Here is a 26,022-nt window from a genome sequence, read left to right as displayed (position 1 = left end):
CCTCCTCACCTTCGCTCATGCTGTTCCCCTCCTGAGAGCAGTGTGGTCATGTGTTGGTTTGACTTTTGTTCCTTTAAGTCCCACCCTGTGGTCCACTTCTCCCTCTCAGTAATCACTCCATCCTCAGCACTTTTCTTGTCCTTATAACCTGCTGAATTTCTCATTCTAGTATTTGATTAGAGACTCCATTAGAGTTTTCCATTTAAATAAAAGCTTCTTTGGTTCCTTGAAGCAGGTTTTGAACATCTTCTGGGCAACACCTTACATGTTGTTTATCACAGTAACACCCACCACTGGATTGCTCAGACAAGTGTTTGTTGACTCAGAACAAAAGAGCAAAAGAATACTGATGATTTATTAAGTTCTTCAAACACAGCAGTCAGTGTGCTAAGTAGAAACATAGCCCTCATTTTAAGAAAAGGAAACCAAGGCCAAGAGGTTCAGTGACTTGCACAGGCCACGTGGCAGACAAGGTTTGGACCCCTTTGATCCCACACACTTTGGATCCAGAGCCTGCACCCCCTCAAGCACTGCACCGTGAAGATCACACAGAAGATTAATGGATGCCAAGGCCAACCCTGTGCTCTACCTGCCGTGCAGGAGACCCAGGTTCGATCCCTGGGTTGGGAAGATCTCCTGGAGGAGGGAATGGCTACTCATGCCAATATTCTTGGCTGGAGAATTCCATGGATAGAGGAGCCTGGTGGGCTACAGTCCATAGGGTTGCAAAGAGTCGGACAGGATGGAGTGACCAACAATTTCACTTTCAACCCTGAGCTCTTCTTGAGAACCAGTAGGATCCAACACTGTCAAGGTTTGATGGTTGATAAGCAAGACCCTTCTTAAGCATCCCCCCAAGTGGGGACACACAAATGTGGTAATTAGGGGGGCAGCCTTGCCATGGCCATGTCCTCAGGGAGGAGGGATCAGGGACTTGGGAGGCCGTTAGGTGCAAACTATCCTGCTTGACTTCAGCAGCTGTTAGGACAATGATGAAAAGAAAGGCTTGCCTCTATGGTCCTCAGATTTTCTTATTATTTCTAGGAGTGCTGAGTCTGGGAACGTATTTGGCCTTACACCCTGCCAAAGTTTTGGTATTTTGCCTTTTCATAGGATTGATTTCCTTTATTTCTGTCTTCATTGAGATCTCCATTTGGATCTCTACTCTTGAGTGCTGACGAAAAGGATTCCATCCCCATTTCTTTCTTTGACTGACCAGGACTTCTTGCTACCAGATCTGTTGTTTTGTTGCTATGTATAAACATAAAGCAATTGTTTTGGAGTATTAAATAATCAGACTCTGGGAAGAGTAACTTGATCTTTTCTCTATTGCACGATAAGAGGAAATGTTAAATCCAGTGTTTTTTAAAAAAGGAAATGTTTACGGAAAAAATGATATTTGGAGAAACTAATCCTTGGGCAGCAGTCAAGGCCAGGGGCCAAGACACAGCACTGAACATTCACTGGGAATCTTACCCCAGCAGCAGCAGGAGCAGTGGACAGACAGACATACGGATGCTTATGGCTGACCATGGCCACATGTGTGTGCATTTATGATTTTTGTGGCAAATATTATATCTGATGATAAAAATGAAATTTTGTCGTAAAACTTGCACTATTAATCTCTCAGTGTTTTGTGTTTTTTTACCTTGGAATTTTGCACAGATATTTAAAAGTAAGTACTTTCAGCATCAGCTCTAGCTAAAGAGAAGTTATGTCCTTCATAGACCATTTCTACATTATATATAACCTTCCAAACAAAACCTAAGTATAAAATTCTGCTGTTGGCCAGCCACCAAATTTTCATCTGAAGCGCAAAATACTTGTTATCTGGGGACTGCCTGCATTTATTTTCTATTTTTTAACATTTCAAATATTTCTTTAAAATTTTTTTCATGGACTATTAATTAATTTTCAAATAGAGATTGGAGACATAGCAATTTGGTGGAAAGAGCAGTGAATTGGACATTATGAAACCTGGGTTCCAGATCTGACGCCCCTGTGTGATTCCTGGGCACATCTGATCTAACTGGGAACAGTTTTCTTGCCAGCAGCACGAGTGCACCAGAGTGTGAGAAAGGTCTCCTGAATACTAGGCTTTTTTGACTCAAGCACAGCAGAGTTCTTTCTTATTGTAACAGTGACCTCTTGTGGTATAGATCCTTCATCAGTTTTTTTTGGTTTGCAAAGCAAACTTTGGATTTATTTTGTTGTTGTTTCTAGTAACTGTATTTCGTATTGTAAGGCAAATCTGACTTGTCTTTAAAAGGTAAGTCTCAGCTGGAAATCAGAGGTTGATTAAAATGAGGTAGTAAGAGCACCAAACTCCATTTCATAAGCAATTCTCTGTGGTTTCTTCAGAAATCGTATTTAGCCTACTCTTAACACAGAAAGAACTGCTTTGGCTTTTGTGCTGAGTGCTGTGTGTATTCATCTTCCTCACAGAGACCAGGGGAAGAGGCGTCCAAGGGCCTCCTCAAGCTCCCGCAGCCCAGACCAGAGCAGGCTGGACATCAGAGCAGGTGAGGCTCCTGTGTTCTTAGAGGTCCCCAGCATCTTGTCCTCAGCATCTCCATCTGTAGGATAATCTTTTGCTTTAAAGATGTCTGATGTTGCCTCACCCCGAAATTTCCAGGAACTTTAGCCAGCTTGGTCACACATCAGCATTTATTTTTATAAATTTTTATTATTTTCACAACAGTCTTAGCACTTTACCCTTACTCGACTCTAGCGCCTCAAGCATCTACAGGTTATAGTCTACACAAATGATTTTATAATTCTGCACTGATGACTGCACAGATATTATTTTGTAGAAACATTTGGAAGGTTGCAAAACGTGACCACACAGTTCTTAAGTTGATTGAAAAGGAGTCAAAATCATGGCTTACTTAAATAACACTATATTAGCTGCATCAAACCAGCCCTTTGAGGCTTTAAAACTGAGAAAATATGTAACAATGTAAATCACAGGCTAGAAATGCTACAGAATATATTCGTGCAATGGGATATAGCAGTTAGAAAAATGAACTGGAGTACATTTATAATATTGAATGAAATGAATATAAACATAACATCACATGAAAAAATTAAGCTGCGAAAACAAAGGCATATGTTGTTATGGATACAGATCTATGTGGTAAATGTGATCAAAATAACCATTCAGTTTAGCGTGGTGGTAACCCTTGGGGAGGGGGATGGTTGGGGGAGGCACACAGAGGGCATTAACAATATCTATAATGTTTATTTCTTTGAAATGAAGAAAATGAAAACACAGTTAATATTTGACCAGACTATTTGTGGACACACAGGTGTTCATTACCTTCTTCGTATAATATCTTGGTGCACATGAACTTTTATGAAACCAAGCTAATAATTCAAAAAATATTTTCTTATCTTCCAAACAAATTTCTTATCAATAAAATGACTTTTGTGACCAGCAGGAATTTCTGTAGTAGTCAGGAAAATCTTAGACTGATTTCCCGGTCAGCATTGTTGCTAAGCATCTTACATGTGCACGCTAAAAACAGCAGCCAATAAACATTGTGTCAAGTTTTTGTGTCCTGAACTCAAAAGCTGTGGTGAAGAACTGTAACCACTGAGACAGCAAAATCTTCAAAAAAACATGCTGAAATTTCTGCTTGACTTACCCAATTTCCTGTTGAATCACAATTTTTATATTTAGCAAAGTGTGAACCTAGATGAAAGTGCTCTCTAGAATGTTAGGTTGTTGCCCAAGACGGAGACAAACTCTATTTATTTATCATCTGGCGATCTTAAAAAGTGATCACATGACTCCAGGCTTCCGTTTCTAGGGTAGGAGCTGGGTTAGCGTATAAAATGAGATTTCTTTGGAGAGCAGAGTTGGAGGAGGTGCGTGAGGGGAAAGGCCATGGCTGGACACCCCAGCTCACACGGGGGTTCCTGGGAGAGGGTTGAAAGCAAACTCTTACGCCACAGTGTCTGGCTAACTTCTGTTCTGAGAAGAAACAAGTCTCAGAAGCACTCGGAAGGGCCTGTGAGGGCCTTTCCTTTCCAAAGGTTAAACAAACTGCTCTGTGATTTCTGGCTCACCCCTGTAATTCGGCTCTTCCTGGGGTGAACATGTTATCAATTTTGTTTGTCCTGACAAACGATTTGATAATTGTGGTTTCTCACAGAGTAGTTCTGCTTAAGAGAGCATACCGCATAGAAGGTTAAAAAAAAAACCAAAAACTGATTTCAACTGAAATCAGTGAAATTTGGACTCATTGAAGTCTGTATTTCTAATAAGTTTAAGTTTGTCATGGATGATTGTCTATTATATTATTTGTCTGGCTTCTTATCTCTGGGCTTTCCCCTTGCCTTGATGTATGTTGATTTTATTTCTCATACTTTGGACTTTGAGTGTGTCCGACACCTGGGAATATGAGCAACTATGTTGTTTATACAGCTTGAATGTCGTGTTTACTTTTAGGATCCATATCCGTGATTTATCAGTGTCAGGGAAGATTTGTAAGAGTAATGAGCCAGAAGATGGAGGTGGTGGTCTGCAGTCCCTTGCCTGCAGTTCCTAAACCTCGGGAGCCTCTGAGAGCTGAGAGACTGTACAAACTCATTTAGTGACAGTGCCTGACCTGCGCTGGTGGGAGTCCAGTTCTCGTTTTTGTTTCTTTAGTGTGTTATAGTCACATGGTTTGCTGCAGGGTGCTGCCTCAGAAGACCGTGCTGGCAGTGATGTGTGAAGCAGTGTGAGCACCATGGGTGCCTGTGCTGAGTCGCTTCAGTCATGTCTGGCTCTTTGAGGTCCATGGGCTACAGCCCTCCAGGCTCCTCTGTCCATGGGATTCTCCAGGCAAGAATACTGGAGTGGGCGGCCATGCCCTTCTCCAAGGGATCTTCCCAACCCAGGGATCGAACCCGCATCTCTCATGTCTCCTACATTGGCAGACAGGTTCTTCACCACTAGAGCCACCTGGAAAGCCTGAGGGCCTCAGGGCGAGGCCGTCAGAGGAGGAAGGCTGTGGATTTTGTCTCTAGCTCTGTTTCTGAGTGTCTGGCCCGGCAGCCCCCACCCCCCACCCCCGGCTAGACAGTCTTTGTTTTAGACCTTGAGATCTTGCCTGTGTGAAATGTAATCATGATTTGCAGTTTCTAATACGATTTACATTTCTCCCTGAAGTTATCTTTTAGTTTGCCAGTTTGCTTCAGGGCAGAATAGCCCCCAAAGAGGTCAAGTGCAATGTAGTGGAGCTCTGTGACCTTGGCCAGGTTACTTAATAACCCTGAGCCCCTCTCTCTTCATCTGGAAAATAGTGACAATGTGGGGACCTCCTGAGAGTGTTGTGACAAAAATGCAGACCTGTTGGATCTAAAGTACACCATCTGTGGGAGTTCTAATTCGTCCCCAGCTGCCTCCTCAGGCTGCCTCTCTCTCAGTGATCTGGTGATAACACACAGCCTGATACACTTCAGACAGGGATGACCTCTTTATTGGTTTTTTTTAACCAGGGAAGTGAAACCATGCTGACTGAGTGCTTCTAGATGCTAGGCACTGGGCTCAGAGCTTTGCTTACATCGTGTCTTTGAATTCTCATAACCCTGAAGGCAAATATTTTAATCTCTGTTTTGCTGATGAGGCCCAGAAAGGATAAGAAACCAGACCCCCATCACCCAGTGCGTCAGTAACGGAGCTGGGATTTGAACTGAGGTCTGTCAGCACCCAGAGCTCAGGCTTCCTGTTGCCCCACACAAAACCACTGGTGTGAGAAGCCCTGGCCCCACAATACTGTGAACATTCTATTTTCTGTAGGAGAGAAAGTCCCTGCAGGCCTCCCTCTCAGAAAATTTTCCATTAAAACATTTTCAAAATCCTTGTTCTTTACATATCTATAGTTTTCTATTTATTTTATGTTATAGAGGGATGTTTAAAAAGAAAAAACAAACAAGCAGAAACAAGCCAGAACTCCAGAGTGCCTCAGAGTTTAAAGTTATGATTTCTTTACATGGTCTTTACTGAGTTTAATTTGATTTGATTAGAAGACGTGTAATTCTCATTAGAATTAGTTGGGTTGGGGGGGCAAAGTGTAATGTAATTCCAGAGTTCATTAATTTTAGGGACGGGTAATGAACTCTCATCGGCAGTGTTCTAGTTGTAACCCCTTTTTCACGGCTCTTTCTCTTGTTCTGTTTTTCTGTTGCAGGCTCAAAAGCTGACTTGCAAGAAAAGAATACAGAAATAGAAGTAGATGAAGTATTTTGGAACACAAGGATTGTACCCATTTTGCATGACTTAGAAAAAGGTAAAAAAAAAAAAAGTTGCTTTAGATCGAAAATATCTCCAGTTATTTATATGTTCCCCATTGCCCTGATATTTTCAGTATACTTTGTCATTTCTGTGAACTTGTTCAGAAACAAGTGAAATCATCTATTTACCCAGTAATGTATGTATTCAATATTACATGTAAACCTAATTTTAAAATTATACTTTAAATACCGCAAAAGAGAACCTACTTCTAAAAGTCCCTTTAGAATATAAATTACCACTACTTCTGCCCAAGGAAATGCCAGTTTGAACTCTCTGGACAGTGCAAAATTAAAATAAATTTCAGTCCTCTGAAACGTTGGCCAAGTCTCACAGATCGACATCCTTGGCAGGTATGCCCATGGTCTTCTAGATCCAAGTGTATACAGTTGGCCCTCCGTAGCTTCAGGCTGCACATCCACGGATTCAGCCAGCCGTAAATGGAATTTTATTCTGTGTTGGTTTGAATTCGCAGATGTAGAACCTGCGGATGTGGACGGCCAACTATACAGTACCATTTTATACACAGGGCTTGTGCATCCGTGGATTTTGGTATACTCGGGGGTCCTAGAACCAATACCCTGTGGCTCCTGAGGGAAAGCTGTATATCCAGTTTTCCAAAGGTTGAACATGGTTGTTGGGGATCCCACTCAGAGAGAGAAGTGGGCTTGGATGTGCCCTGCCCTTGAACTCTGGAACGCCCCAGCAGTGAAGGCCTGCAACCCATGGGCCTCTGCCAAGGTGACCTGTGGAAAGCTTGGCAGGGAAACGCCCCTGCTCCTGCTTTCTACCCCTTTGCCGCTCTTCAGGGATTCCACTTCTGAAGTTGAAACGGGCTCCTCTGGAGCTGCAGTCCTGGCCCACAGCACGCATGAGGCCCTCACTAGCAACTGTGGAACCAGTGTCCCTTGGATGAGCAAACCAGCATGGTAGCCACAGGAAAAAACCCTAGGAGAAGCAGGGTAAATGAGTCCTGGCCACCAGCCCACCAGGAAAGCTGTGCAAAAGACCTACCTCCTTGAAGGTTCGAATGGCCTCACCCATCCTCGGCTCTCTGGGGGTGCTTGGTGGTAAAGAAGAAAGCACAGCAGGGCAGGTGATGAGCAGCACAGAGGCCTGTCTTGGAGAAAGTCTTCAGCTGGAAGGATTTTAAGAGGGCTCTGTCACCACAAAGAAAATTGAGGAGTTTGGCATTCGAAATGTAGATGAATCTCCCTTCTCAGGGGATGATTAAACCCTGAAGAATGGTATCTCTTCCACAGACAAATTGAAAAACAGCAAACGGTGGCAGTTTTGCCACAGGGTATTGGTTCTAGGACCCCTGAGAACACCAAAATTCATGGATACTCAAGTCCTGTGTATAAAATGGTATTGTCAGAGAAGGCAATGGCACTTCACTGTGTGCCACTCCAGTACCCCACTCCAGTACTCTTGCCTGGAAAATCCCATGGACAGAGGAGCCTGGTAGGCTGCAGTCCATGAGGTCACTAAGAGTTGGACATGACTGAGTGACTTCACTTTCACTTTTCACTTTCATGCACTGGAGAAGGAAATGGCAACCCACTCCAGTGTTCTTGCCTGGAGAATCCCAGGGACAGAGGAGCCTGGTAGGAGGCCGTCTATGGGGTCGCACAGAGTTGGACACGACTGAAACGATTTAGCAGCAGCAGCCGGCCCTCCACAGGTTCTACATCTGCGAATTCAAACCAACACAGATTACTTGACCCTTTGAGATTCCTTTTTGTTTCTCTCTCCTTTTTTTCCTTTTTTTGGTGACATTTCAGACTTACAGAAAAGTTGCAAGAATAGTGCAAAGAAATCCTGTATACTCTTCCCCCAGATTCCAAAAATACTAACATTTTACCATATTTGCCTTATAATTCTTTCTCCCCCTTCCTCCCTCTCTCCCTCTTGCTCTCTTTTTCTCTATACACCCCCTACTCAACACACACACATTTTTCTCATTTTTCGAACCATTTGAGAACAAGTTGCCATTATGACACCCCGTATTCCTAAGTACCCTGGCAAGTAGTTTTAGAAGTAAGAGCATTCTGTTACATATCTGGAAATCACCATACAACACTATGCAAACTCAATTTAGATTTTGCCAGCTATCCTAGTAATTTTGTTCATAGGAAAGGAAAATCCTGAGTACAGTCACTTGTCACGTCCCTTTCATGATCTTGATGCACTTGGGCACAGGCCAGTTACTGCATAGACCGCCTCCACACACTGAGTTTGTCTGGTACTCTCTCACCATTTGATGGCGGTTAGGCACTTGGGCAGGCGTGTAGCCTGAGTGGTGCTGTGTCCTTCCTGGGTATATCATTATCAGGAGGCACGGGATGCTGAGTTGGTCCATTACTGGTGATGTGGACTTTGATCACTTGGGGAAGGTGGTGTCTGCATGATTTTTCAGTGTAAAGTTACTATTTTTCCCTTTGTGATTAATAGTTCTCTTATGGGGAAAAGTTACTGCAGAGTCTACCTTGCTTTCTATTACTCATCAAACTTTCACCCACTAGCTTTAGTCCCTTGAGGATCTTGATTGCTTTTAGGTTCAAGCTGTCTTTTTGAGCCTACTTGGCAGATATAATAAACCAACCAGTAGAAAGAGGTATTTTGATTAGTAGTTTAGAATTTGACCCTAGTGCCTTCCTTTTTAATTTCTTTTAAGCTGAAACAGCTACTCCTGAGTAGAACCCAGCAGGCTGAAGAGTGTGTGGAGGGAAGTATTAGAAAAATACCTTGACGTCTACCCACTGCCACAGAGTAGCCTGCAGCCTGGAATTGGGGTTTGTGAAGAAACTGCCAGTAACAGAAGAATGAAACAACAACACAAAAGTATTTTTCTTACAATAGAACTCAGTTTTTTTCCTTTTATTTAAGGTTAGTCTCAGTCATTTCCCATCAATTCATTTTATTTAAGTGCTTAACTGAAAGGCATGGAAGGTTACTTAGCTATTGAGGTTTAAAATTTTTTCTTAGATGTTATTGTTGAAAAGAGCTAAAAATGGCCTGAGTCATTTCCTTCTGCAGGCGCACACTTCCTCTATGCGGGCTTTCAAGAGCACATTATGGTATTTATTTAAGATTGGTTTCCTACTTTTAAATTTTGTGACGAAATCTATCAGAGATAATATTTTGCAGCTGGACGTCTTATATCTTGGATCCTTGCATTTCCCCTCATGTGTGTGCTGCTTTTCTTCCATGTATGACTTTTGGTATGGCTACTACTTTCAAAAATTGTTTTCCTCAGAATTCTAATTATAAAATGAAGCGCTTCCCTGCTTCCTAACTAAAGTCTGCTTTTTTATATATTACCTTCTTTGCTAATACTTGGGACTTCCCTGATAGCTCCGTTGGTAAAGAATCCACCTGCAATCCCGGGGACCCTGGTACGATTCCTGGGTCGGGAAGATCCCCTGGAGAAGGGATAGGCTATCCACTCCAGTATTCTTGGGCTTCCCTTGTGGTTCAGCTCATAAAGAATCTGCCTGCAATGTGGGAGACCTGGGTTGGATTCCTGGGTTGGGAAGATCCCCTGCAGAAGAGAAAGACTACCCACTCCAGTACTCTGGCCTGGAAAATTCCATGGCCTTACTGTATAGTCCATGGGGTCACAAAGAGTTGGGCATGACCGAGCAACTTTCATTTAACTAAAGTTGCTAATACTCACCTCCAAATAATGGTGGACATGGTGACATTTTGAAATTTTGTTCCACTTGCGCCTTCTTTTCTCAGATAATGAGTGTTATTCTCGTAGGATGATATTGATCATTGTTTACATCAATAGGCATATTATTAATAGAAAGTGAATCTGCATTAAACTGTGTTACAGGCTGTCAATACAGTATTCTCCCTGTACTGTGCACCGTCGGTGCAGAGATGCCTAAGGCACGGTTCCTACTCAGCGTATCTCTGGGCACTGGGCATGTAACACAGCATACGTTTGTTGTTGTTGTTCAGTTGCTAAGTCATATCTGACTCTTTGTGACCCCATGAACGATATAGCACATCAGGCTTCCCTATCCTTCACTATCTCCCAGAGTTTGCTCAGATTCATATCCATTGAATTGGTGATTCTATCTAACCATCTCATCCTCTGCTGCCCTCTTATCCTTTTGCCTTCAATCTTTCCCAGCATCAGGATCTTTTCCAGTGAGTCAGCTCTTTGAATCAGGTGGCCAAAGTATTGGAATTTCAGCTTCAGCATCAGTCCTTCCAATGAATATCCAGGGTTGATTTCCTTTAGGATTGACTGATGTGATCTTGTAGTCTAAGGGACTCTCAAGAGTCTTCTCCAGTACCACAATTCAAAAGCATCAATTCTTTGGTGTTCAGCCTTCTTTAGGGTCCAACTCTCACATCCATACATGACTACTGGAAAAACCAAACTTTGACTGTATGGACCTTTGTCAACAAAATGATATCTCTGCTTTTTAATATGCTGTCTAAGTTTGTCATAGCTTTTCTTCCAAGGAGCAAGCATCTTTTAACTTCATGGCTATGATCACCATCTGCAGTGATTTGGGAGCCCAAGAAAATAAAATTTGTCACTGTTTCCACTTTTCCCCCATCTATTTTACATGAAGTGATGGGACCAGGTGCCATGATCTTAATTTTTTGAATGTTGAGTTTTCAGCCAGCTTTTTCACTCTCCTGTTTCACCTTCACCAAGATGGTCTTTAGGTCCTCTTCACTTTCTGCCATTAGAATGGTATCATTTGCATATCTGAGGTTGATATTTCTCCCAGCAATCTTGATTCCAGCTTGTGATTCATCCAGTCTGGCATTTCACATGATTACTCTGCATGTAAGTTAAATAAGCAGGGTGATAAATACAGCCTTGATGTACTCCTTTCCCAATTTTGAACCTGTCAGTTTTTCCATGTCCAGTTCTAACTGTTGCTTCTTGACCCACCTACAGGTTTCTCAGGAGACAGGTAAGGTGGTCTGATATTCCCATCTCTTTAATAATTTTCCACGCAGTCAAAGGCTTTAGTGTAGTCAATGAAGCAGAAGTAGAATTCCCTTGCTTTCTCTGTGATCCAACAAATGTTGGCAATTTGATCTCTGGTTCTTCTGTCTTTTCTAAACCCATCTTGTACATCTGGAAGTTCTCGGTTCACATACTGCTGAAGCCTAGCTTGAAGGATTTTGAGCATAACCTTACTAGCATGCAAAATGAACAGCATACATATATGTGTGAAAAATAGTATTTGTTGAATGTGGCATTGTATACCTTTTCTGGAGGAGCCAGAACATAAACAGGGCCTTGAAGGACCAAAATCAGTAGGGATGAAGGTAAGGAAAACATTCTGGGCCCTTGGAACTGTGTGACAGAGGGGTGAAGGTGGAGATGCAAAGCAGAAGCTTCCAGGGCCCTGAGCAGAGCCCTGGTGGGTAGCGGGCAGCAGGAATAAAGGAGAGCCAGTGAAATCGGGAGTTCCCCTCCTCAGTACACTCCCCGAAAGACTGTGTGTTCTAGATAAGCTAACTGATTAGTAAAGAAGTCAACATGGTAGGAAATGGAGCAACAAAATAGAAAAAAAAATCAGATAGATGGAAATGAAAAGAGGAAGCAAACAACATAGTTCAGGAATTGGAAGATGTTCAGGGAGGTAATTATGGGTTTTTGCATACCCTGTCTGTGTTTGACATACTCGAAAACTTGACCTCAGTGAGTAAGTTCTGCTTTACTCTCTTTGCCCCAACAGAAGAAAACATTGAAATGGTCTGTGCTGCTTGCACACAACTTCATCATGCTTTAGAGGAAGGAAACATGCTTGGAAATAAATTTAAGAGAAGAAGTGTTCTCCTGAAGACCCTATATAAACTAGTTGATGTTGGCTCCGACTTGCTGAGCCTTAAACTTGCAAAAATTATTCTAGCAGTAAGTTTTTCTTTTCTCTGGTCTCGTAGACTGTAGCATGTACAAGTTCTGTTAAATGCTTTGTTTGTAAAACATTACAAAGAAGATTAGAAATGCAATGTGTTCATTTAGAATCTTGAAAACAGAATTGAGGTGGTGAACTAACATCCCAGAATCTGATCAGAAAGTACCAAGGAAATAAGGCTGAATACAGAGAAAATGTTCAAACAAATAAATGCTCACATGTGGATTGTGGCAATTTTTTTTTTTCTCTTAAAAATAGGCAAACACATTCAAAACAGAAACTCAAGTAACTTGACTGAAGATCAGTATCAGGGAGTGCAGACTGTGGTTTCTGCCCTATGGTTTCTGTTGGGTGCTTGGTGCTTCTGTCACATGGTTTAATAAATAACTTCAGATAACTTGGGCTGTGGACATAGTGGCCAGGTGCTTTATGAGGCCGCATGAAACAGAGAACCAGCTGCTCTGTGGTCACGGAAAGGTGGTCATAGAAAGCTTCTGTGAGGTGTTAGAGAAAAGGCCAGACACCAAATAAAACTGTCTCAAGCAAAATGATATCATTGTTTGAGTGCAGCCCTTTGTGGTCACAGCCATAAACAGTTGGAACCAAAAGATAAGACACAATTATTATAGAATGTTCTAAGAGAGCCGCTAAAACAAATGAATGAAGCTTTATTTACCTGGTTTCAGAAAAATAAAAGCTATTATGTTAAAACCCATAATTCATATAATTTAAAATCTTAGAGTACACAGTGAAGGTGAGCATTGGTACCTAGTGATGGCTTAGTGAGGGTGCCCACTGTTCCTTATTTCAAAGTCTTTCATAAAGTCCTTACATATTCTCTGCAGTTTTGGAGGGGGTGCATTCTTATTTAGCTGCCACCCTAAACTGTTCACCATCTTTGTAAAAACAGTGATATTATATGTGATGCAGAAAGCAACATTTCTTTGAAATAGTGATTTTAGTAGTAGGTTAATCCCCTCTCATTGGTGATAATTGATCAGTCAGCTTTAGTGAGAAAGAAAAGGCACAGGGAGGATGTACAGTCAGAAGTAATAAGTAGAGATGAAAAGGTGACTGCATGCCTGCCCAGTTTCTTCTCTGGCCCTTGATTTGGGGCCCCTCCTGGCCCGGGAGAGCCCCAGTGTGAGACTGGAAGGCTCTCTTGGTATAGCTGACCTGGGCAGGACCCAAGCAACCAGCTGCCCAGGGACTGCCTTGGTCTCATAAGGATCTGAGACATTGTGCTCTGTAGCAAGCCAAAAATAAATAGAGAAAGGAAAATGCCATGAATTTGTTAATACTCTGCAGAGAAAATATCATCTTGGTTATTAAAGGTGCCATTCAAATTAATTATATACATGGCACAATTTAACTACTTTAGGGCAAAAGGATAAGTGATCTGCCAGGCAGTGAACAGATTCTGAATGAAACATGTTTAGATAAAGCCCTCTCTGTGACACTGACTGCCTTGCTGAATTAGGGGCAAGACTCCTGCAGGCTCCGGTCCAGAGTGCAGAGGTGGGTAGGCTGTCCCTTCTGCTTGACTGTGGAAACTCAAGGTCAGGAACAACCTTCAAGGCCAACAAGTCCAACTTCCCATCTGCCACCAGAGTCTTCTATAATACTGCGGGCAAGGCATTGCTTCCCTTAGACCTTGGTGATGGGGTTCTATGTAAATTAAAAGACAGAAAAAGCTGTTGAAAGAAAAAAATTGACAAAAAAGCTGAAGATAAATAGTACTAAAATTTTGTAATAGCCTCTTCTTTCTGCTAATATTGACTTTATCTACCAGTTGACTATTATAATTCAAACATTTAAAGTTATTTGTAGTTTTAAAAAATCCAATGAGTATACTGTTAGTTCAGGTTTCTTGCATTTTTGGGACAGACAGTCAGCCAGCCAGACAGCCACTTTCATTTTAACTTTTGTATCAGAAAAGCTTACAAAAATGTATCTGTCTATTTTATGACTTTTTTTTTTAAAGAGTACAGACATACATGCAATGTGTGAATGCAACTATATTCAGAAAAGGAAGATAATCTAGTGCCCTATACAAGGGGGAAAACAGAAAAGTCAGCAGGGATTATATATAGTGGCAGTGTTATGAGTGATTTTTAAACTTCCCTTTAATTTTCCAAATTTGCTTTAAATCAAGTAAACTACTATGTTTAACATAAAAGTAAACTGCCCCACTGCAGAAACCCACTTGGCACCAGGGATTCTTGACACTGGGAATAAGATGAATAAAATAACCCCTGCCCTCCAGGCCGACCATGTGGCAGCAGAGACAGAGAGTAAACACTTGAAGTGCCAACAGGGCTGATGGGCACTGTGAGAAGAAAATAAAGCAGAGTAAAGGGAATGGCCCGCTTTGGGAGGAAGTGCTGTTTTACACAGAGTAGTCTACATTCCTCACATACAATGTTTTACTGTCGTTTTGTGTCTCAAAGTCATAATTTTACAGTTACCAGAAGAGAAGGTATGGTGAAATGCTTTGAATGTAAACTAACCTTGCAGCAGCAGCAACCTTACAGCAGGCCTGGAAATGTTGGTTTGTTGGGATTTTTTTTTTTTTAATGAAAACTCTGATACTAGGTGTTTTTGTTTATTTGTCCTCTGCCACTTTTTACTAAAAATGTAAGACTTGGGAGTGAGGTTAGTTGTATTCATTCATTTATTCAACAAATTTGATTGAATACATAGCACAGGGTACCTTCCACACACACAGTAATAAACCATGGTTTTGACCTCAAAGGCTCATAAGGTAGTGGAAGATTGCCAGCAGATTAAAGTATATTTCCAGATATAAAGGGCAATATATTTCCCTTGATACAGATTTTTTTTCTCTCTAGTCACTTTTTTTTCCTGGGTTTTTAAACAATTTAAAAATACTAATCATTAAAAAAAAATGTTTTTTTAAAGTTTCCATTTCCTCTTTTCATCCTGCGAACAGAGGAAATTTCCATTCTGCCCGTGTGACAGTTACTGAGGCTTCCACAACAGAGCTTCTCAGACTTGAACGTGCACTCAATCCCCTGGCAAAGGTGTAAAAGGCACATTCTGGTTCAGTAGGGCTTCTGGGACCTGAGATCATGCATTTCTAATACATACTCAGCTGATACTGAGATGAGATGACATGACCTGTCTGAGGAGCAGACTCTGTGGTTGTAAAATGAAACCAGTAAACCTAATCTGCAGGGTTAGCTATGAGATGTCATGAAAAGGGCCAGAGCAGGGGGGCAGGCAGATAGTGGATAATCCTTCATGGACAGTACCTGCCTCTCCCTTCCTCTCCAGCTCAGGGCCAACCACACTTACCATGGTATTTCCTGCAGGGAACAGCTGGAGAAGGAAATGGCACCCCACTCCAGTATTGTTGCCTGGAGAATCCCATGAAAGAGGAGCCTGGTGGGCTACAGTCCATGGGGTCGCAAAGAGTCGGACACGACTTAGTGACTGAACAGCAGGGAACACCACAGTGCCTGGCAGACAACGAGAGCTCATTAATATTTGTGAATCCAACTCGGAATTACAAATTCCATTAGCTTTGTCTTTTTAACTAAGTGAAGACTCATTAGTAAACAATGTTGAAGATAATTTTAAGGATACTTTTTAATGATAAAATAATGAACCACATGTCATCTTTTTCATACAGATATGTTTGTTTGGATGACCTCATTCCTACAAACATATTTTACATTCTTGCAACGAAGGCGCACAGTATTTCCATCTTACAGTAGATTATAGATGTCTTTTTATGCATAGTGTTCAATTATACTTTTGTGACTGTTTAACAGGAATTGTATTGATGTTCCAGTTTATTAAACTGTTCCCAAATAGTGGACATTTAGGATTTTTAATTTTAATTTTTACTACTTTACGTAAGTATGCAGCTCATTTTGACCATTTGACTCAGTCCTCCTAGACTATTTTTTTAAGAGTGTACTTCCTTATTGCTTAATTTACTTGAATATTTTTCTGTGATTTAGAAGGTAATTTTAACCTTTGAATGTTACTTGTGATTATCTCAAAGCATTTCAGCAATAGGCTTAAATAATAAATACATATGTATTATCTAATCAAAAGTATTACTTTTCCATTTTATTTTATACAAATGATAAATAGAATTTTACTTTCCCGCTTTCTTTTCTCTCCTTCACCTCCACGATGTGTTCTTTTCTAGGTTAGTTTAATCTGAAATTTTAGTATTCATCTTCCTTTATTTTGAAAAGTAGTTACTCCATTTAATTAAATTTATCAACATCAGCCCTTTCTTTTTCCTCAAATATTCTTTAAAAAGTAATAATTTCACATATAAGCACAAGGCTTTATGAAATAAGAAATAAATGCTTATCATTAAAATGTGCTTACTCTAAATATCATTTATATTGTATTTACTGTAAGTGAGTTAATTAGATACCATAGTTGGCAAATATGTGGCCAAAACTTTTGAAAGTTGATTTCTTTAGACCTTTTTATGTTTTAGACACACTCTTGCTGCACTTTCGAAATTAGATGTTCGTGTTGAAAAACTACAGCGTGTCTTTATCTCCTTCTGCAATGGTAATGTGACTTCTTTCTCTACAGCTTAAAGTGAGTGGAAAGAATCTTCTTAATGTTTGCAAACTTATATTTAAAATTAGCAGAAGTGAGAAGAATGATTCTCTGATTCGAAATGACAGCATTCTGGGTGAGTATTATTCAGTACTACCATTGAGCAAATGTTACACTTGAATATAAATGAAAAGTTTGGAGAGCAAAGTTATAATTAATGGTAGCTGGAATATTTTACATTCTTATCATATGCAGAAGTTAGGTAATGCCTGTTTTTTCTCTGTCCTTCTCTGTGTTTTCCATGTTTCACTTAATATATCCTTTGGAGCCTAGGAGGATACCCTGCTATTTTTTTAAATGCCTGTAGTAACAATATGTAACTTTACAAAGTGTTTCCTATTTAAAAATTTATTTCCTGGTCTTGGATCTACTAAAAAATGTTTTGATATGGTAGGGATAATTAACTTGGAAGACATATATAACTGTTGTAGAAAATTGACATCAAAGTGTGTCAAATGTTTCAAATGTGTGGGTAGGTATTGTAATACATCCTAACTACCTAGCTAACAATATATAACTCTTTATATATCCTTAAATAATTAAGATGCTTAAATAGTTACCTAAACAGAAATCATTTATGAATTAGTACTGTTGATCTAAGGCAACAACATGGAAAATACTCTAAGTCCTTTGTTAAGGATAAATGATCTTTTTTTAAAATCCCAGCAGATAGGAACAAAGCCAGTACTGAAAAGAAATGTATAATGCTGAATCAGCTTGTTGAGAATAATAGTTTAAAGATTCTGACAGATAATCACACTGATTAAGAAAAATTAATGTGAGATAGGCATAATTAACCTTATCAGAGCTGCCTGGATTATCCTAAAAGCTACTACTTGTATGTTATTTGGATGGATGTTCTTAAGTTGTCTTAGGGAAGGGTGGATGTTTTATTTGAAGCATCCTTTTCTATGGTTGAGATATTTTTTAAAGTTCCTATCTTGATTAACTTCCTATTCATACAGCAGCCAGTATATTCTTAAAGGTTTGTTGAAATTTAACTCTTAGATTACTTTAATTATTAGTTATTCTGTAATAAACTGTAACCAAAAATAAAGGTTAGCCAATATTAATAAGAGGCTAGAAATGGCATTCAGTTAAAAGAACACTTTCTTATTTATGTATTAATAATCCCATCTTTTGCTGTCATTAATACTACAGAGATATGTCTCATAAGCTTCCCTCTTTATGCCTTATGAGTAACTCTTAACAAACATTTGAACGTGGATCCTGGCTAACATTTTACAAATCGTATTTGATGTTCACATACAAGTGCTTTAATCTCTCTTTCCAGCGGTTCTACTCATACATTTGTAATAATTCATCTTTTTGACAGCATCATTATTGGAGGTCCTGAGAAGTGAAGACCTGCAAGCTAACACCGAAGCTTTCCTGTACTGCATGGGGACCATCAAATTCATTTCTGGAAATCCAGAATTTCTTCATGAAATGATCGGCAAAGGTGCTGTTGAGATATTGATGAATCTGATAAAGCAAGTAAACGAGAACACCAAGAAATCTGGGACATGTTTGCCTAATTCAGGCCACTTGTTAGTCCAAGTAAGTATTTTATTTGAAAGGTTTAGACTTGTAAAATTAGTTTTCATGTTATCTAATATCACTTACGTGCCAGGTGGGTGTAACAGGTGGCCTGTTATCCACAGCCAGGTGGGAGTGCTTGGCCTCGGGGATCAGGGCGGCAGTCCCAGCCCCACCTCTGCCCTGTATGTGCCTGTTTCCTCTGGAAAGGCTATTCTGTGGCTTTTTACATGCAGTTGTCTCCAGCATGTGCACAACTATTGCTGCTACCCTGCAGAGAGAGCAGGCCTGAAGGATGAATACTTAGCACCTCTTCAATTGCATGTTATAATCAGAACTTTCACAGAGTTTGAACTTTTAGAGTTTCTTTTTTATAATTTTATTTGTTGTTATTTTTGACTGCTCGGTCTTGGTTGCTGCACGGGCTTTTCTCTCGTTGTGGCGTGTGGGGGCTACTCTTCATTGCAGAGGTCTCTCATGTTGCAGAACATGAGCTCTAGGGCAGGAGGGCTCAATAGTTGTGGTTCCAGGGCTCTAGAGCACAGGCTCTGTAGTTGCAGCGCACACACGGGCCTAGTTGCTCTGTGGCGTGTGGGATCCTCCCGAATCAGGAATTGAACCAATGTCTCCTACATTAGCGGGTGGATTCTTTACCGCTGAGCCACCAGGGGAGCCCCTAACTCTTGAGAGTTTTGAAGCCAGGTCTAGGCTGGAGATTGCTCACTGGTAGCTCCTGTCATGCATCTTTTATCTGCAATAAAGATCAGAAGTTAATGACACTGAGTGGACAGCTGTTGAGGGGATACATAGATGAAACATAGGCCAGAGACTACAGGAATGATGGTAGCAAAGCAAGATCCATTTAGAATGACCAGGGCAGGAAGAAAAAAATGTGTATGTGTTACAGTTTTATTACTTCTGTAGCAGATTAAATCTCATAGTTGAATTACTTTCATTGGAGCTGCTTCAGATCTCCATTCTTTAGATGAGACTGTACTCTTTAATAACATTTGAATATCAGTTAATAGTATCTTTGATGTAATAATTTATGAGGCTTGAAATGTCCTTGTCAATTAATAGGGATTGATCAAGGACTGAGTGCCTGAAGCCTTGAGGAAGGCATGTTAAAAGTTAGTTTTATCTCCTGCCTTTAAGATGTTATTAATTTTGGACTTTGTGGTCTGTCTCCATTTTGAAAGACTGTGAAAACCTCCTTATGTTATGAATGATTAAATATTCTACTGGATGTGCCATCTTTTGGCTAGGAAGACTTAAATAAGAAACATTTTCATACTGACAGTGTTATTGCGTTATTCAAACTTTCCCTCAATGAAAATAGTTATTTTGGTTATATAACTATGTTTCTTGTTAAAATGCAAAAAGTAAGAGTGTAAAAATCACCTGAATTATTTTCACCCCAAACTAATGTACCTCCAACTTTTAATAACCATTCTTCCATGCATTTTACATGCATATGTATTATATATACTTACATATGTATAGTTTTTGCTTTTGATCATGAACTTCATTCTAACAGTTGCTTTTGCTTAATTTGCATCACCCTCTTTCCTCCTCGTTTCTCCTCCCGGTCCACACGACACAGCTGCTCAGCGCCTTTTAATACACCCATAGGTTTTCAAAAATGGAATATGCTATTCATGTCTCTTTTTTCATTTAACAATACATAGTAAAAACTCTGTAGACTTATTTTCTTTTTATTGGCAGCATAATATCCTGTGGTGAAAATATACCTCAAATTCTCAAGCATTCTTCTCTTGAGGTACTCTGCTTTTAATTTTTCCATAAAAGCTTCTAGAATTCTTGTTTTGTTTTAGGAAGCTCTTTCATAAGTATATAGTTGTCCCTCAGTAGCTGCAGAGGACTGAATCCAGGACCTGCTCCAGATACCAAAATCTACAGGTGGTCAGGTTGCATACTTGGTCCTTGTATGCGTGGATACAGTGTACCATCTATGGTTGACTGACTCTGCAAATGTGAAATATACGAGGGCAGCTGTATATATGTACATACATTTATATATAATTTATAAATTCAGAAATAAGTGTAGAAATGTATTTATATATAATCATTGTTGCTCAGTCACTAAATTGTATCTGACTCTTTGTGACCCCATGGACTGCAGCACACAGGCTTCCTGTATCTCCCAGAGTCTTCTCACGTTCATGTCCATGGAGTCTGATGATGCTATCTATGTCCCAGAGTTTGCTCACTGCTCTTTAGTTCCTCTTCATTTTCTGCCATTAGAGTGGTATCATCTGTATATCTGAGGTTATTGATATTTCTCCCAGAAACCTTGATTCCAGCGTGTGAGTCATCTAGCCCAGCATTCTACAGGATGTATTCTGCATAGAAGTTAAATAAGCAGGATGACAATATACGGCCATGTTGTACTCCTTTCCCAACTTTGAACCAGTCTGTTGTTCTGTGTCTAGTTCTAAACATTGCTTCTTGACCTGTATACAGGCTTCTCAGGAGACAGGTAAGGTGGCTTGGTAGTCCTGTTTCTTTAAGAATTTGCTACAGTTTGTTGTGATCCACACAGTTAGTGGCTTTAGTATAGTCAATGAAACAAAAGTAGTTATTTTTCTGAAACTCCGTTGCTTTCTCCATGATCCAGTTAATGTTGGCAATTTGGTTTCTGGTTCCTCTGCCTTTTCTAAACCCAGCTGGTACATCTAGAAGTTCTTGGTTCATACACTGCTGAAGCCTAACTTGAAGCATTTTGAGCACGACCTTGCTAGCATGTGGAAAGTGTGCAGTCGTACAATAGTTTGAATATTCTTTGGCCTTGCCCTTCTTTGGGACTGGAATGAAAACTGACCTTTTCCAGTCCTGTGGCCACTGCTGAATTTTCAGAATTTGTTGGCATATTGAGTGCAGCACTTGAAGAACATCATTTTTTAGGATTTGAAATCACTGAACTAGAATTCTATCACCTCCACTAGTTTTATTCATAGTAATGCTTCTTAAGGCCCACTTGACTTCACACTTCAGGATGTCTGGCTTTAGGTGAGTGACCACACCATTGTGGTTATCCAAGTCATCAATACCTTTCTTGTGTAGTTCTTCTCTATATTCTTGCCACCTCTTCTTAATCTCTTCTGCTTCTGTTAGGTCCTTACCGTTTCTGTCCTTTATCATGCCCATCTTTGCATGAAATGTTCCCTTGATATCTCCAATTTTCTTGAAGAGATCTCTAGTCTTTCCCATTCTGTTGTTTTCCTCTATTTCTTTGCATTGTTCATTTAAGAAGGCCTTCTTTTCTCTCCTTGCTGTTCTTTAGAATTCTACATTCAGTTGGGTATATCTTTTTCTTTCTTCCTTATCTTTCACTTCTCTTCTTTCCAAAGCTATTTGTAAGGCCTCCTCAGACAACCACTTTGCCTTCTTGCACTTCTTTCTCTTGGGGATGGTCTTCGTCACTGGCTTCTGTACAATGTTATGAACCTCCATTCATAGTTCTTCAGGCACTCTGTCTACCAGATCTAATCCCTTGAATCTATTCACCTCCATTGAATAAGGGATTTGATTTAGGTCATACCTGAATGGTCTAGTGGTTTCCCCTGCTTTCTTCAATTTAAGCCTGAATTTTGCAATAAGGAGTTCATGATCTGAGCCATAGTCAGCTTCAGATCTTGATTTTACTGACTGTATAGAGCTTCTCCATCTTTGGCTGCAAGAAATATAATCATTCTGATTTCAGTATTGACCATCTGGTGATGTTCATGTGTAGAGTCATCTCTTGTGTTGGTGGAAGAGGCTATTTGCTATGAACAGTGTGTTTTCTTGTTAAAACTCTGTTAGCCTTTGCCCTGCTTCATTTTGTACTCCAAGGCCAAATTTGCCAGTTACTCCAGTTATCTCTTGACTTTCTACTTTTGCATTCCAATCCCCTATGATGAAAAGGACATCTTGTTTTTGGTATTCTAGAAAGTGTTGTAGGTCTTCATAGAACCAGTCAACTTCAGCCTCAGTGGTCGGGACCATAGACTTGGATTACTGTCAGTTCAGTTCAGTTCAGTTCAGTTGCTCAGTCGAGTCCGATTCTTTGCAACCCCATGAATTGCAGCACGCCAGGCCTCCCTGTCCATCACCATCTCCCAGAGTTCACTCAGACTCACGTCCGTCGAGTCCATGATGCCATCCAGCCATCTCATCCTTGGTCATCCCCTTCTCCTCCTGCCCCCAATCCCTCCCAGCATCAGAGTCTTTTCCAATGAGTCAACTCTTTGCATGAGGTGGCCAAAGTACTGGAGCTTCAGCTTTAGCGTCATTCCCTCCAAAGAAATCCCAGGGCTGATCTCCTTCAGAATGGACTGGTTGGATCTCCTTGCAGTCCAAGGGACTCTCAAGAGTCTTCTCCAACACCACAGTTCAAAACCATCAATTCTTCAGTGCTCAGCTTTCTTCACAGTCCAACTCTCACATCCATACATGACCACAGGAAAAACCATAGCCTTGACTAGATGGACCTTAGTCGGCAAATGTCTCTGCTTTTGAATATACTATCTAGGTTGGTCATAACTTTCCTTCCAAGGAGTAAGCGTCTTTTAATTTCATGGCTGCAGTCACCATCTGCAGTGATTTTGGAGCCCAGAAAAATAAAGTCTGACACTATTTCCACTGTTTCCCCATCTACTTCCCATGAAGTGATGGGACGGATGCCATGATCTTCGTTTTCTAAATGTTGAGCTTTAAGCCAACTTTTTCGCTCTCCTCTTTCACTTTCATCAAGAGGCTTTTTAGTTCCTCTTCACTTTCTGCCATAAGGGTGGTGTCATCTGCATATCTGAGGTTATTGATATTTCTCCCGGCAATCTTGATTCCAGCTTGTGTTTCTTCTAGTCCAGCGTTTCTCATGATGTACTCTGCATAGAAGTTAAATAAGCAGGGTGACAATATACAGCCTGACGTACTCCTTTTCCTATTTGGAACCAGTCTGTTGTTCTATGTCCAGTTCTAACTGTTGCTTCCTGACCTGCATATATGTTTCTCAAGAGGCAGGTTAGGTGGTCTGGTATTCCCATCTCTTGAAGAATTTTCCACAGTTTATTGTGATCCACACAGTCAAAGGCTTTGACATAGTCAATAAAGCAGAAATAGATGTTTTTCTGGAACTCTCTTGCTTTTTCCATGATCCAGCGGATGTTGGCAATTTGATCTCTGGTTCCTTTGCCTTTTCTAAAACCAGCTTGAACATCAGGGAGTTCATGGTTCATGTATTGCTAAAGCCTAGCTTGGAGAATTTTGAGCATTACTTTACTAGCGTGTGAGATGAGTGCAATTGTGCAGTAGTTTTAGCATTCTTTTGCATTGCCTTTTTTTGGGATTGGAATGAAACTGACCTTTTCCAGTCCTGTGGGCACTGCTTAGTTTTCCAAATTTGCTGGTATATTGAGTGCAGCACTTTCACAGCATCATCTTTCAGGATTTGAAACAGCTCAACTGGAATTCCATCACCTCCACTAGCTTTGTTTGTAGTGCTTCTTTCTAAAGCCCACTTGACTTCACATTCCAAGATGTCTGGCTCTAGATTAGTGATCATATCATCATGATTATCTGGGTCATGAAGATCTTTTTTGTACAGTTCTTCCGTGTATTCTTGCCATCTCTTCTTAATATCTTCTGCTTCTGTTAGGTCCATACCATTTCTGTCCTTTATCGAGCCCATCTTTGCATGAAATGTTCCCTTGGGATCTCTAATTTTGTTGAAGAGATCTCTAGTCGTTCCCATTCTGTTTTTTCCTCTATTTCTTTGCATTGATCATTGAAGAAGGCTTTCTTATCTCTTCTTGGTATTCTTTGGAACTCTGCATTCAGATGCTTATATCTTTCCTTTTCTCCTTTGCTTTTTGCCTCTCTTCTTTTCATAGCTATTTGTAAGGCCTCCCCAGACAGCCATTTTGCTTTTTTGCATTTCTTTTCCATGGGGATGGTCTTGATCCCTGTCCCCTGTACAATGTCACGAACCTCATTCCATAGTTCATCAGGCACTCTATCTATCAGATCTAGGCCCTTTAATCTATTTCTCACTTCCACTGTATAATCATAAGGGATTTGATTTAGGTCATACCTGAATGGTCTAGCGGTTTTCCCTACTTTCTTCAATTTGAGTCTGAATTTAGTAATAGGGAGTTCATGATCTTAGCCACAGTCAGCTCCTGGTCTTGTTTTTGTTGACTGTATAGAGCTTCTCCATCTTTGGCTGCAAAGAATATAATCAATCTGATTTCGGTGTTGACCATCCGGTGACGTCCCTGTGTAGAGTCTTCTCTTGTGTTGTTGGAAGAGGGTGTTTGCTATGACCAGAGCACTTTCTTGGCAAAACTCTATTAGTCTTTGCCCTGCTTCATTCCACATTCCAAGGCCAAAATTGCCTGTTACTCCAGGTGTTTCTTGACTTCCTACTTTTGCATTCCAGTCCCCTGTAATGAAAAGGACATCTTTTTTGGGTGTTAGTTCTAAAAGGTCTTGTAGGTCTTCATAAAACCGTTCAACTTCAGCTTCTTCAGCGTTACTGGTTGGGGCATAGACTTGGATAACTGTGATATTGAATGGTTTGCCTTGGAGACGAACAGAGATCATTCTGTCATTTTTGAGATTGCATCCAGGTACTGCATTTCAGACTCTTTTGTTGACCATAATGGCGACTCCATTTCTTCTGAGGGATTCCTGCCTACAGTAGTAGATATAATGGTCATCTGAGTTAAATTCACCCATTCCAGTCCATTTTAGTTCACTGATTCCTAGAATGTTGATGTTCACCCTTGCCATCTCTTGTTTGACCACTTCCAATTTGCCTTGATTAATGGACCTGATGTTCCAGGTTCCTATGCAATATTGCTCTTTACAGCATCGGATCTTGCTTCTATCACCAGTCACATCCACAATTGTTTTTGCTTTGGCTCCATCCCTTCATTCTTTCTGGAGTTATTCCTCCACTGATCTCCAGTAGCATATTGGGCACCTACTGACCTGGGGAGTTCCACTTTTGGTATCCTATCATTTTGCCTTTTCATACTGTTCACGCGGTTCTCAAGGCAAGAATACTGAAGTGGCTTGCCATTCCCTTCTGTAATGTATAATAAAAATACACAAATAAAATCAGTTGGTATAAAGGAGAATTGGCTTCCCAGGTGGTGCTAGTGGTAAAAACAAAACAAAACAAAACAAAAAACCTGCCTGCCAAGGCAGGAGACATAAGAGATGTGGTTCGATCCCTGGGTGGGGAGGATCCCCTGGAGGAGGAAATGGCAACCTACTCCAGTATTCTTGCCTGGAGAATCCCATGGACAGAGGAGCCTGGGGGACAGTGGTCCGTAGGATTGCAGAGTCGAACACAACTGAAGTGACTAAGCACACACACATACCTGTGACCCAGAATACTTCAGCTCCAGAGCTAGGACCCCTGGCAGGCCAGTCAGGGCAGTGCACGTCTCCCCACGTTCCTCTCCTCTCCCTCTTCGCTCGCTTCGGCCTCCTCAAGTGCAAACTGACTCACTAGGACAGATGCCCCTTTCTTTTCCAGCTGTCTGTGCATCCCTCCAGGTGGGAATGCAGCCCTCTAGGGAGAAGTGACTCTGTCCACACTGCCACCCAGCCCTCACCAGGCACTGTCTCCACAGTCTTCCACTCCAGCTGCCTGGCATCTGGCGTGGGGGTGTGGGG

General features: G+C 40.8%; 1 protein-coding gene across 1 annotated transcript in view; it reads left to right on the top strand.

The window, feature by feature from the left end:
• The window catches only part of ARMC2 (armadillo repeat containing 2), a 125,353-nt gene that overhangs the window by 34,624 nt on the left and 64,707 nt on the right, over positions 1 to 26,022 (top strand). The window contains exons 6-10 of the mRNA XM_068985408.1: positions 2,446 to 2,522; positions 6,180 to 6,278; positions 12,001 to 12,176; positions 16,768 to 16,870; positions 18,131 to 18,354. Coding sequence (XP_068841509.1) covers positions 2,446 to 2,522; positions 6,180 to 6,278; positions 12,001 to 12,176; positions 16,768 to 16,870; positions 18,131 to 18,354 — 679 coding nt within the window. The remainder of the gene's footprint in view (positions 1 to 2,445; positions 2,523 to 6,179; positions 6,279 to 12,000; positions 12,177 to 16,767; positions 16,871 to 18,130; positions 18,355 to 26,022) is intronic.

This window comes from Capricornis sumatraensis, chromosome 13 (assembly GCF_032405125.1).
Source record: "Capricornis sumatraensis isolate serow.1 chromosome 13, serow.2, whole genome shotgun sequence".
NCBI classification, from domain to species: Eukaryota; Metazoa; Chordata; class Mammalia; order Artiodactyla; family Bovidae; genus Capricornis; species Capricornis sumatraensis.
This window is presented reverse-complemented; position numbering and strand designations above follow the sequence as displayed.